At 42.6% G+C, this 13,472-nt stretch overlaps 1 protein-coding gene across 5 annotated transcripts in view; it reads right to left on the reverse strand.

Moving 5' to 3' along the window:
- LOC139374697 (type II inositol 3,4-bisphosphate 4-phosphatase-like) overlaps positions 1–13,472 on the reverse strand; it is a 252,978-nt gene that overhangs the window by 200,002 nt on the left and 39,504 nt on the right. For all 5 annotated transcript variants that reach the window (XM_071115775.1, XM_071115770.1, XM_071115768.1 and 2 more), the window contains one exon: positions 13,087–13,203. Coding sequence is in view for 3 of the 5 variants with exons in the window: in XM_071115770.1 (XP_070971871.1) it covers positions 13,087–13,203 (117 nt within the window). In the remaining 2 variants the exon portion in view is untranslated. The remainder of the gene's footprint in view (positions 1–13,086; positions 13,204–13,472) is intronic.

The raw sequence follows: 13,472 nt of genomic DNA on the forward strand, positions 1-13,472 counted from the left end.
CAGCCGTGGTATAAAGTTAAACGGGATTTTCTTTTTAATGGAAAAAGGCAGACGTTGAAGAGAACTTTGAAAAGCTTGAAGGCACGTCGTCTCTTTTCATATCTTGTATTCGGTAGCTATGGCGAAGACGCAAAGGCAGGGACGTTTGAAAGGCTGTCTATCCATATCTGGCCTCTGATAGCGAAGGGACATTTCATTGCCATGTCACATTTATCTAACTTATAAAGAGCCCATTCCATTCAGGTTTGGATAGACGCCAGATTCATGTAAAGTTATACAGTCTTTTCAATTTCACTCAATGACGAGCAAGTTGATGTTTAGGTACCAGTAAACAAAAAACAGCTGGATCTCTCTCTCTCTCGCTCTCTCTCACTCGCTCTCTATACTGTATACAGTTTTAATAGAACTATATTTCAATACAAACATTCTCTAAACGTCTTTACGGATTATAGCGCTTGCATCAGTGTCTAAAAGTGCCATCAAGCACCAAAACCAGTCTACACAGGTCTAAAACATAGCAGACTAACTTCAACCCAGGCCTGACCAAATCGTCAGATGAACAAGGAAGTAGGCTACATTTCCCCCTTCCCCTCTATGGATTCTCCCTCAGAGTTAATGAGACCGACCATTACAAAGGAATCGTATTGCAGCAAGGCCCAAGAGGAGGGAGAATATAAAGTCAACACACTGAAGAACATGGAGGAATTAATAACAAATCATGAGGATGGGATATGGGACATGGTGTGTGTTGCTGTGTGTGTAATGATTTTTAAAAAAGGTGAACATTTCAGTTTCTCTCAGTTTGGGGAATGTAAATACAACACAGTAGAAATGTAATTGTGCCATCCATCAAAAGCAATCTTTCTCAGTTTCCGCCCGGGCTACGGTGTGAAGTGAAATGAAATGCAGCATAAGTGACGATTATTTACGGGCGGCGACGGAGGGGAGAGAAATCACCGGACGATAGAGTGTGTGGCTCTTCCGTGTACTTCCCTACAATCACTGTAACATACCTTTCTCCCCTGGATACGATACCATAGTCAGGGGTTGTTTCAAATACAGCACAGTAATCACACTCCGTTCCAATTCCAGGCTAGCCAAAGGGGGGTTGTTGCACCAGATAACTTACATGTTTACATTCCCTCTTTGCAACTCGTCCCTTCTAGCTTCTAGCTGGAGATGCAGTTTTAAACAGGACTTATTTCCCCCCCGTCAGCATTAGGCAGAATGTTCTTGGATGGTGGCCACCCCCCACCACCCGGTATTTCCTCATCTCCTCAGGCATAAGAAACCGATCGGTAGAAACCATCACCTCTACATATGCAGTGGATCTTTGGCCACCGATAGAGAGAGAGAGGGAGAGGAGACACATTCACTTGTCAAGATGTCACTCATTAAGCAACTAGCTCTGATAAAGAACCCTTTAGATTGCTACCTTTCAACCCGACAGTGACACTGACACAATGAGGAGGACTGCTGGCGAGGAAACAGGAGGAGGAGGCCACCTTACTGCTTCCTTTCAGCCTTGAGATGACAGTCAGTCCCCCTTATCTGTCACAACAGCCTTTTGGTCTGCCGCCCTATCACGACATAGCTCTTTCCTTGGTATGTCCCTTTGATTGGCTGTATTGACCCGGACTCTTTGATTGTGGGGCTGAATGTCTAGGTGTTATCTCTGACAGGCCAGTGGCGGTGCAAGTGGGGAGGGCTTGCTGTCTACCGGCTGCTGTTAACCGTCTGCCGTTAACACAGTCTGACCTCTGGAGAGATCTGAAGAGCACCCGCTGGTAAGATCCACTTTGAATATGATTCAGAGAGAGAGAGGGAGACAGAAAGAGAGGGGGAGATGTATAGAAGAGGAAAGGAAGAGAGTAGAGAGAGAGAGAGAACTTTTGAGAGTGTAATGTTTACTGTAAAAAAAACTAAAAAAACACATTTATTATCTACTTCACTTTGGCAATGTAAACATGTTTCCCATGCCTATAAATCCCCTTAAATTGAATTGAAAGAAAGAGAGTAGAGAGAGAGCGAGAGAGTAAAACACAAGTCAGCCCTATAATCTCTTATATTGACGTGAGGCCATGACAACTGAAGCCCGGGATGATAACGTACTTTAACCTCCCACCATACTTTATTCAAAGAGTAATCTCACCCAACCCTAAACCTGGCTGTATCCACCCTCCATTAGCATTTACTGAAGGCTTTGTCATTGAATACTAGTTTGACAAGGTCAGGGTTGGGGAGTAACAGATTACATGTAACAAGTTTTAGTTTATTACGCCTGAACGAGTCTGACCACAAGTCAGAGACCACCATGATGACACACCAAACGTGTTCCATGGATCACAGGAAAAGAGCAGGAACAGGCTTTTGTAGTTACGGTCCAAAGCTCTGTCTTTCCAATGGTGCAACTGCTTGAATAAACGCTTTGAGGTAAGAACGACAGCATGCAGATCCAACCTACTAAAGATATCTACATTGTGCATTAGAATTAGTATGAATCACACTGCTGCTCTCTCAATAGATATGTTGTGCCTTATGGATTGTGGCTGTTCACAACTGTACAGTATATGTGTACTTTAACCCAATAATGTTTGAATTGAAGGGGCTTGTCCTGCTCATCATGTATTGTTTTTGTGCCCAGTGGACAGCCAGTGATAAATGTGCTCTTGCAACAGCTGCATCGTGCGGATCCCAGCCTATGGACTAAAAGTTTGAGGGAGTTCCTCCCTTCTAAACTATGCCGTGGCATTGTGCGCCGTACTGTCAACAACGAGCTGAATTTAAGAAGACCACGAGCGGGGCTTTTATTGCTCAATATTATTTATCTGATAAAAATAGAAATGTCCATAGGCCTAACGGACACGTGCTCAAACTCGCACACTTTTGATAGACTTCAAATGATCAAGATATCAATGTGTCACCAAAACAACGATACGTTTATAGCAAATGCAGCATAAGGCATTCTTGTCATGTCATTCCATGAGAGCGGCATCTACTTTTCAACTCGAAGCAGTGAGCCCAATCAGTCCTCCATGACAACTAAATCACAAACTGAGTAAGCTAATAAGCCCTTCGTTTTTGGGTTATGCTCAGGTAAAACAATCTAGCTGATCTATATTTCCAAGTCCTATTCTTGAAGATCAAGGGGTATTAAATTAATTGGAATGACTGGAAATCTGCCAGACTTTTTAATGTAAAGATACAGCCTAATCATATTATTATCTGTAGTGGAAAGTAATTGGTTAGAAGAAGCCTACATAACAAAGTAAAATGAATAAATAAACAAATTAGGCATTTTGAACAGAAATGCAATGATTCATTGGATCCGTCTAAAACGTTGCACATACACTGCTGCCATCTAGTGGCCAAAATCTAAATTGCGACTGGGCTGGAATAATACATGATGGCTTTTCTCTTACATTTCAAAGATGGTACAAAAAAAGTTATTTATTTTCTTTGTATCATCTTTTACCAGATATGTGTTATATTCTCCTAAATTAATTTCACATTTCCACAAACTTCAAAGTGTTTCCTTTCAAATGGTATCAAGAATATGCATATCCTTGCTTCCGGTCCGGAGCTACAGGCAGTTAGATTTGGGTATATCATTTTAAGCAAAAATTGAAAAAAGGGGTGGATCCTTAAGAGGTTTTTAAGAAGCTGGTTCGCTCCAGATTTGACAGACACCCAGGTGAAAAGCCCTGAGTCGTTGTCGTGCCCAAAAAAGTGCCGTGTCACCCCATTTACACACAATGATTATTGACGGGGAGGATTAAACTATTGGAGGACTGTCAGTGCATCAGCAGTAGCTACATAATTGGAGCAATGATTCCCTTGGGTCACATGGAGAGATGACTGTAGAAATAGAGCGCCTAGGGAATTGCTATAACTATATACTATCTAAAAGTCCGTTAAAAGAGGAGAGACGATGACCGGTACATTGGAAGGACAGGCACTGTAATGACTGGTATATTGCACGGTGCTTAAGCATATGTGCCATTGAGCCATATCTTGCACTCTGACGCTTGTCCAGTGAAGGAACGTGATGCTAATGTCAACATCACTTGATGTGAATTACAGCTAGACACGATGTAGGGCTTTTTTCCTGCACCATCTCCTCCACACTATAAAGCGAAGAGAGGAGAGGAGTGCGAAAGCATGCCTTGCCCCTGTGTCTCTGCTGCTTTGCCAGGGGGTTGGAGGTTGAGCACATTGATCAGTACCCCTCCCTGCTACTTTGTACTCATCCTGGATCTAATAAGTATTTCTCTACACCTTCAAGGGTGTCACTTGAATGATAGCATAAAGGCTGGTGCGTGTGCGTGCCTGTCAGTGTTTGCGGGGCGACCATCTTTAAACGTTGATTAAAGCAATGAAGTAAAAAGCTCTGTATTTGAATACATGTTATGGCGTCTTCATGGAAAGGACTGGACCCGACCCATTTCTATACTTTGCCGAGAGGAGCTTCTCGATTGTTCGTCACGGTATTGTGCATCACACATCACAGAACCCAATCAAATCCCCTCTTCATGATCTGAAGATTACTATGACGCACACACAATGAAAACCGCATTACATGTTCGTAACATCACAGAGGCCAGACGTAGAGATAAATGAGCCTATGATTACACACACAAGGGCTCTACTACAATCTACAGGCTGCCGGCCTATCTTCGTAGACCATAGAGGATGCTGGGTAATCGCTTTGATTCCGACATGAAGCTCCTGCTCTCGATATTAGTTTGGTGTTCCGTGTCTCCGAGCTTCTTCAACAAGGTAAGTGAGCACTAAAATGCGAGACAGACAACTCACAACAATGCATACAAACAATATTGTGTTTGTTCCCATATGCTTTCATTCGTCTCTCTCGGCCTCTCTCTCAGCCTGTCGTTATCTCTTCTCCCCCTCTACTTTGATAAGTGCCCTCTGATGCGCTGCACTTTGTGAAATAATTGGCCACAGATCTGTTCAGGAACCCTCGTCTCTCGGTCGCTCTCTCTCTTCCCCTCCAATTTGAGTCTTTGCGGGTTGTAGGCTTTTGGTCTGTTATTCTGGATCCGTCTTCTGAGTTCACTGTGAATCTTCTCTATCAATTACTGAAGGTTATCTAATAGTCTAATTAGGTTTTGTTTGTGCAACCCGCGTAATTTGAGTACGAGGAAAAATGTACTCTGGAGAAATAATATCTATGATGCAAGAAACACTATTTCATAAAAGGTTATGAATCCTGCAATCATGAGGTCGCTGGCTCAAATGGGGGGGGGGGGTTCTTGATGTGTAGAGGTTTAATTGAACAAGTGGGGACATGATCGGAATGTACAATCTAATGCACATGGGATTCAGCTATACACAGAGGAAATCTGGGTAATTCTGGGTAACCTATCACCCTTGACAACAAGGCCTGGGGGCAGATCACTCAGTCAGAGAGAACAGGCCTCGTCACCCCCCCCCCCCCCCCCCCCCCCCCTCCACTCTACCTCTTACCATTCCATCTGCTCTGTTCGTCCTCTCATGTATTCAGGGCAGCATTGCAGCTGCACCGGGGCTCATCTCGGAACGCACATCTCAGACAACTTGGAAGCCGGAGGCAAAGGGAAATCATCCCAGTATGAAATGTAACACTCTGCTCCTCCTGGAATATTAAGAGATTAATCTAGAAAATCTGCTTCATTCGTTTTCCTGTCTCGTCCTCCTCTCCTTTCCCCTTCAATGGCCAACCTAACCCCTTGCAGTGGACATAAAGATAGCACACATCAGGCCAATTTAAGACGCCAGAGATTTTATTTGATGTTTACCTAGCGGTCTGTCAAATAACCGCCTTTTTCGCGACCGACGCTAGAAGCGGTGACGTGCTCGCCTTTGGAATGAGTTGCGAGCTGCATATGACTTGTAAAATGCTGGCTGCTCATCTGTAAATGCAACCTCACAAATGCACCCACACACACACACACTCTTCCACATTTCCAAATCGCTCTTTTTCTTTTCTATCACCAAAAATGTGACATTAAATTACTGGAGCTTTTGCTCCCATTTGCACCAGAGGGGCTGATGCGGGGTGTCAACTCGTGTTTGGGGTCACGGCCGTACCACCTACACACTGGCTAATGAGACCAAGACAAGCAGCTAGCGCTGTACAAACTGAGCCCAGCCCAGCAGAGCAACACGGCTAGTATGTTACAGCACTACAGGGGAACTGGATCACTGGAGCCAGAGGGAAGAGAAAGATCTGGAACCACTGTACTGTAGCTACTGCTGCTGTGAAAACCACGAATAAAGAGGAAAGACAACTCAAAAAAGGGTTGAAATAGACAAGTCAAAAAGGGGGGAGAAAAGAAGTCAGCGTTTTAGAATTCAGAATTAGAATTAGAATTTAGAATTTTAAAATTTCAGATTCGTACATAGAGAGAGCAGTACTCAGTCAACCCACTGGGCACAGACGTCAATTCAACGTCTATTCCACGTTGGTTCAGTGTAATTAGATTGAAATTATGTGGAAACAACAGTGTGTGCCCAGTGGGAAAGTCCTTAATTGTACTGTAGGGCAACTAGAGGAGGAGACTAGAGGAGGTGAGTAAAGGAGGAGAATAGTGGAGGAGACTAGAAGAGGAGACTAGAGAACTAGTTGAGGAGACTAGAAGAGGAGACTAGAGAACTAGTTGAGGAGACTAGAGGTGGAGACAACTAGAGGATACTAGAAGAAGAGACTAGAGGAGACTAGAGGAGGAGATTAGAAGAGGAGACAACTAGAGGAAGAGACTAGAGGAGACTAGAGGAGGAGATTAGAAGAGGAGACAACTAGAGGAAGAGACTAGAGGAGACTAGATGAGGAGATTAGAAGAGGAGACAACTAGAGGAAGAGACTAGAGGAGGAGACTAGAGGAAACTAGTGGAGGAGACAACTAGAGGAGGAGACTAGAGGAGTAGACTAGAGACTAGAGGAAACTAGTGGAGGAGACTAGAGGTATGAGGGAATGATCTGAAAGGCACAAGAGGGCCTGTCCTGAAGCAGACAAGACAGCCTGGGCACACGCACAAGCATACACACACACACCATTGAAGGATCCTCAGAGGTGGAAGGGGAGGACCATCCTCCTCAGTGAATTTCATAAAAATAAAAATTGTAAACCATTTTTTTTTGAAAGTTTTTAGATAAAATTATACTAAACATAATCACGTCACCAAGTAATTGATTAAAACACACTATTTTGCAATGGTCTACAGTAGCCTCAACAGCAGCAGCCTCAACAGCACTCCATGGTGTAGCCGGATGCCAGCTAGCTTCCGTCCTCCTCTGGGTACATTGAGTTCAATAGAAAACCTAGGTGGCTCATGATTCTCACCCCCTTCCATAGACATACACAGTAATTATGACAACTTCCGGAAGACATCCTCCAAACTATCAGAGCTCTTGCAGCATGAACTGACATGTTGTCCACCCAATCAAAGGATCAGATAATTAATCTAGTACTGAAAGCACAAGCTACAGTTAGCTAGCACTGCAGTGCAGAAAATGTGGTGAGTAGTTGACTCAAATAGAGAGAAAGCCAATAGATTAACACATTTTTTTAACAAATTAATTTCTTCCAAACTGAAGGAGAAGCAACACACACACACACACACACACACACACACACACACACACACACACACACACACGAGAGAGAATATTTGTTTTCACTTACTTAGCTAACAAATGCAGCTAGCTTGTTTAGCTGACTCAAACGCCCTGTTAAAACAGAGGGATGCTATGTTAGCTAGCTGGCTATGACTATCCAACAACACTGGAACTCTTCCAAGTCAAGTTAAGCTTTTGTTTTTTTCTCATTTATTGCCACCGTTGCCCGCCGGTGTAAGTGCTAAACTGCTTACTGACTGTACATTGTAACGTTACTGCATGTAGCGGGTTTACTAACACGTTAGTTCTATTAGCTATGTTGACTATGACGTTACTTTAGCTAATATGGTGACAACGATATAGGCTGTGCGTAGAGGTTATGACATAGTTAAACTTGGAAAGGTTTTTTCGCCTGGTCACATACAGCTGATGTGTTGTGCCTTAAAGTCCACAAGTGAAGGGAAAAGCTTAGAGGAGGAGAGCGCATAGATATGAGAAGGAATACAACGTGGCTGTTATGAAAGTGAACTGTGTTTACGCTGAACAGGGGTGTATTCATTCCACCGATTCTGTTGAAAAATATTTCTTAAACGGAAGCAAACGCAACAAAATAGGGATAAACATACCTGAATATGTCCAATAGAAACTCTCATTTGCAACTGTTGGACTAACGATTACACCCTATATCAGCTAGATGAAGGAAAGAGTGCGCAAGGCGGTATTGAATGTGTCACTGTCTGTCCATGTGTCACTGTCTGTCACCTCTTGTCACCTTTTCTCTGGACCTGTGTGCAACTACATTGTAAACTTTCCTTCATAGGCTATGTTGTAACAACCTCATGATGGGTATAGGGAAAATTCCAGTATCATGTAGTAGCCTAAACCTATCGCTGTTACACTGAACTGGGCAAATTGAATCTGAATGACAGTAATCCAATATGCTGTAAAAGAAATAAAGTCATGCTCATGAGAAGAAGAAAAAATCTTAAACGCCCCCATAACAACCGCCACTGACACGCGCACGCACGCGCACGATGTCTCTCTGGCTGTTTTGAGTGAATGGAAGTGTTATGAGTGACAACCCTGACAGGATGTCAGGCCCTAGTCAGGAGACAGTCTCCACAGCAAGGCAGAATATTCTGTCTGGTTTTATTCTGCTGCAATATTCCCTCAAAACTGCGCGTGTCCGTGGCGTGAAGAGACGTAAGAGATTGAACTTCACTGAATTCTCCACATTAGTTTCCATGCGCTATATAGATCAATGTTTTTCTCTGTGATCGAATCAATATTATATCAGCCCCTTTTCAATGCAACAACACAAAACAAATCTAACTTCGTAAGATTGAGTCTGTGATTTTGTTGTAGGCAGAGTATTCTGGAGTCTGGAGTATTCTATTGACAGGTAGCCCACAAGCGGTCCTTCGATCACCTGCAGCAAATGCGCATTTCAGATCAGAGCGCAGAGCCGCACATGTGCACATTCGTTGATATTTTTGACTAGTTATAGCGAGTTATTAGCCCAGTTATAGGTAAGTATTGTTCAGCAATGGGGAGTTACTGCTTCCTACAAGAACACAAATCGTGTAGGCTACATTTCAAGTTGTCTTTGAAAACCAAGTCAGGTAAAAATCTTGTTTATGCCTTAATTAATGGGGCAGTGTTGTATTTTTACACAGGCTTGAATATGGAAATAAGCCAATAGGCAGGTAGTCTACATGCTCTAATTCTCTGTATGGTATTATATTTTCTAATGTGGTTTATTGTATCATACAAAAAGTATGAATTGATTCCCTGCATAGTGTAAAAATATTTTTAAAAGTCTGATGCAATGTAGGCCTGCATTGAACACAACCTATAGGCTACTGTAGGCTATATCATAGAAATCAAAAGCTATTTCCATGTGAAAATGTTAAGATGTGCTCCATTGGTTTTGTTAGTAGCCGCTTATATAGGCCTACATTATGCTCAAATAGCCACAATAGCCTATTAGCTACTGTCTATAACTTTAAAGGTACAGCCTCAGTGTTCACTGTAAACGTGGGCCAGAAGTTGCACAGAAATCTGCTCCCAAGACCTGAAATTTGCTCAGTGCCCCAACAAATTAGAGGGAACATTGTTCTACTGTATTCTGATTATTATGGATGTTTTAAGAAATGGAATAAAGGATGATGCTTGTAAGGATGGTTGGATTTTACAATCAGGTTTGAAAGGAGAGGTTATAATGGACATCCAAGGACAGTAGCTGTACCAAAAAGACCAAGATGATGTCTCAACAAGGTTCATGACTCCTCCCATTTGTGAGCGGTAAACAATGAAATTCACTTTATTTTCATCCATCAACAAAGACAGACCAAAGAACCAGAACATTCTATAAAACCCATAGGCTCCAAAGCTGCCTGGACAATGAACTCCCGCCAACTATTCCCAGATATAGCTGTAACACAGCTTATGCCTTTACCAAGCATCTATAAAATATCTTTATATCAAGGCGTTAGCTTGTGTGGCCACGAACGAGTCGACATTCATTTTTAACAGAACTCTACCACTTGGGATACGCGACTGACTGCTTGACATGACCAGTGTCTAACCGAGTCTTACACGTCTTACACGTGAAGGTATTGTAGAGTTTGAACAGTGTTGGGGCTCACATAGGTGTAGTCTTCCATCAATATTACATGAAGACCTCAGAAGGAACTAGCTTGCATCATTTAGATCCCAGGCTTCAGGGGTTGTTAGCAAGTTGCTAACTTGCTATATTTTTTACAGAACAGTTGGATTCTAACTACTCTACAGTACCTGAGGCTCAGGAAGAGTGAAACAAACCTATTTTTCTAACCTGAGTGAAGTCCAGTTCGTGTTGTCTCTTTTTCAACTAACAGTTTATATACTTTTTTGTTCTCACGTGTAGGTGTGAAATACATGTTGTGATATCAGCAGTATGACAACATATATCCATTGTAGGGATTCTGATATAGCCACAAGTCAGAAGCATAAAGGGACTGAATGTATCCCATGTGTACTGTAGGTGTATGTAGCTGTGAGATACAGGTTTACATAAGCTAGTTAACCATGTGGCATCTGTAACGCACTTTATAAACTGGGTGGTTCAAGCCCCGAATGCTGGTTGGCTTGAAAGCCGTGGCATATCAGAACGTACACGTATGACAAAACATTTATTGGTACTGTTGTAGTTACATTGGTAAGCAGTTCACAATAGCAATAAGGTACCTCGGGGGTTGGTGGTACATTGCCAATATGCTAAGGGTTGTATCTTGTCACTCTGCGTTCCGTCGTGCTTAAGAACAGCCCGTAGCTGTGGTATATTGGCCATATACAACACCCCCCCGGGCCTTATTGCTTAAATAGAACCCATACAATAGCTATGATGTCGCTGTTCCAGATCTTTCTGTTCCCTCTGGTTCCAGTGCTCCAGGTAGTGCCGTCACAGTGCTGTAGTGGTAGCTAGTGTCTAGAATCCAAACAACAGCTATGACATCATCGTGGAGTAAGTAACCCATAGCCTTAAAACTTCTTAGGGCTGAGATCCCATTAACGGGATCGATATGACAATAGCCAGCGAAAGTGCAGGGCGCCAAATTCAAACAACAGAAATCTCATAATTAAAATTCCTCAAACATACAAGTATCTTATACCATTTTAAAGGTAACCTTGTTGTTAATCCCACCACAGTGTCCGATTTCAAATAGGCTTTACAGCGAAAGCACCACAAACGACAGAGCCAAGTCACAGAAAAACACAGCCATTTTTCCAGCCAAAGAATGGAGTCACAAAAATCAGAAATAGAGATAGAATTCATCACTAACCTTTGATGATCTTCATCAGATGACACTCATCGGACTTCATGTTACACAATACATGTATGTTTTGTTCGATAATGTTCATATTTATATTAAACAAATCTCAGTATACATTGCCGCGTTATGTTCAGTAGTTCCAAAAACATCCGGTGATTTTGCAGAGAGCCACAACAATTTACAGAAATACTTATTATAAATGTTGATGAAAATACAAGTGTTATACATGGAACTTTAGATAAACTTCTCCTTAATGCAACCGCTGTGTCAGATTTAAAAAAATCTTTACGGAAAAAGCAAACCATGCAATAATCTGAGTACGGTGCTCAGAGACCCAACAAGCCAAAAAGATATCCGCCATATAGAAGTCAGAAATAACATTATAAATATTAACTTATCTTTGATGATCAGAATGCACTCCCAGGAATCCCAGTTCCACAATAAATATTTGTTTTGTTCGATAATGTCCATCATTTATGTCCAAATAGCTACTTTTGTTAGCGCGTTTTGTAAACAAATCCAAAGTCACGAAGCGCGTTCACTAGGAGCAAACGAAATGTCAAAAAGTTCTGTTACAGTCCGTAGAAACATGTCAAACGATGTATAGAATCAATCTTTAGGATGTTTTTAACATAAATCCTCAATAGTGTTCCAAACGGAGAATTCCTTTGTGCGTGAGCTACCTCTCACATGAACAAGCGTCACGAGCTTGTGGCACTCTGCCAGACCACGGACTTAAAGAGACCCTCCTTTACAGTAGAAGCCTCAAACAAGTTTCTAAAGACGGTTGACATCTAGTGGAAGCCTTAGGAAGTGCAACATGACCAATATCCCACTGTCATCAATAGGGAATTAGTTGAAAATCAACCAACCTCAGATTTCCCACTTCCTGGTTGGATTTTTTTCTCAGGTTGCCATATGAGTTCTGTTATACTCACAGACATCATTCAAACAGTTTTAGAAACTTCAGAGTGTTTCCTATCCAATACTACTAATAATATGCATATATTAGCAACTGGGACTGAGTAGCAGGCAGTTTACTCTGGGCACCTTATTCATCCAAGCTACTCAATACTGCCCCCAGCCATAAGAAGTTAGCTAATTAATCCTTCATAGCCAGTATCCAAGGCAAGCCTAAAGTGTTTCATATTGGAGAACCCATTAGATGATTTGAAGGCGGTTTAAAAGGGTTCCGAACCAGATGACCCAGACCGACCAACATTCAGAATTCCATGTCTAGAGCTATCCCCATTCTCATTGATCTCTGGGTAAGTATTCCCATGGGAAGATCACCAAAGGCCTCGCTCTTGCTTTCAGATCTCCTTTGACCCAGTTCATGCCACACAGACAGAACTCAATGTGAATGCCTGTGACTTCACTTCAAATGCGTAACATGATAGATCACCCATACTTAAGGCCTCCCAACTTCTGTTCTCTACCACCCTGCAAGTGTTTGCAGCGCAGCCAGATTAACAAAACCACACACAAAAGAAAGACATTCGGCACGCACAGCAAAGAAAACAACAATTTGAGGCATTGCCCATTCTCCCCACACACACTCCTTACCCAGCACACACACTCCTTACCCAGCACACACTCTCCCCGTACATACCCTCCCCCTCAGCCCCTTCACACACTTAGCGGTTTACTTACATTGTCGCGGGCCTTGTCTCTCACATCGTAGACGGTGAGCTTGACTAGCGTCTCTGGGCTGGCAGGGTACTCTGGAGGGAAGGTCACCCCTGTCAGGAACAACGGGTCTCTGCTACCCTGAGAGAGGATGAGAAGGAACATGAGAGAGAGAGAGAGTGAGAGAGAGGGAGAAATAATATTACATTTGAAATGTCTTCATTCTTTCAATCTGCTTCCCTACTGCTCCTGGGTGTTAGCGCAATAAATGGAAGTCTATGGGTAGACTTCTCATAGACTTACAGTCTTTGCGCTACCGCTAGTTAGCATTGGTTCGCTAAACATCCTGTAATTTCCTTCCTACTGGACACAAAGACATACAAATTGTATCCACAAGTTCATCTGACTCT

The sequence above is a fragment of the Oncorhynchus clarkii genome, chromosome 19 (genome assembly GCF_045791955.1).
Source record: "Oncorhynchus clarkii lewisi isolate Uvic-CL-2024 chromosome 19, UVic_Ocla_1.0, whole genome shotgun sequence".
Classification (NCBI taxonomy): Eukaryota; Metazoa; Chordata; class Actinopteri; order Salmoniformes; family Salmonidae; genus Oncorhynchus; species Oncorhynchus clarkii.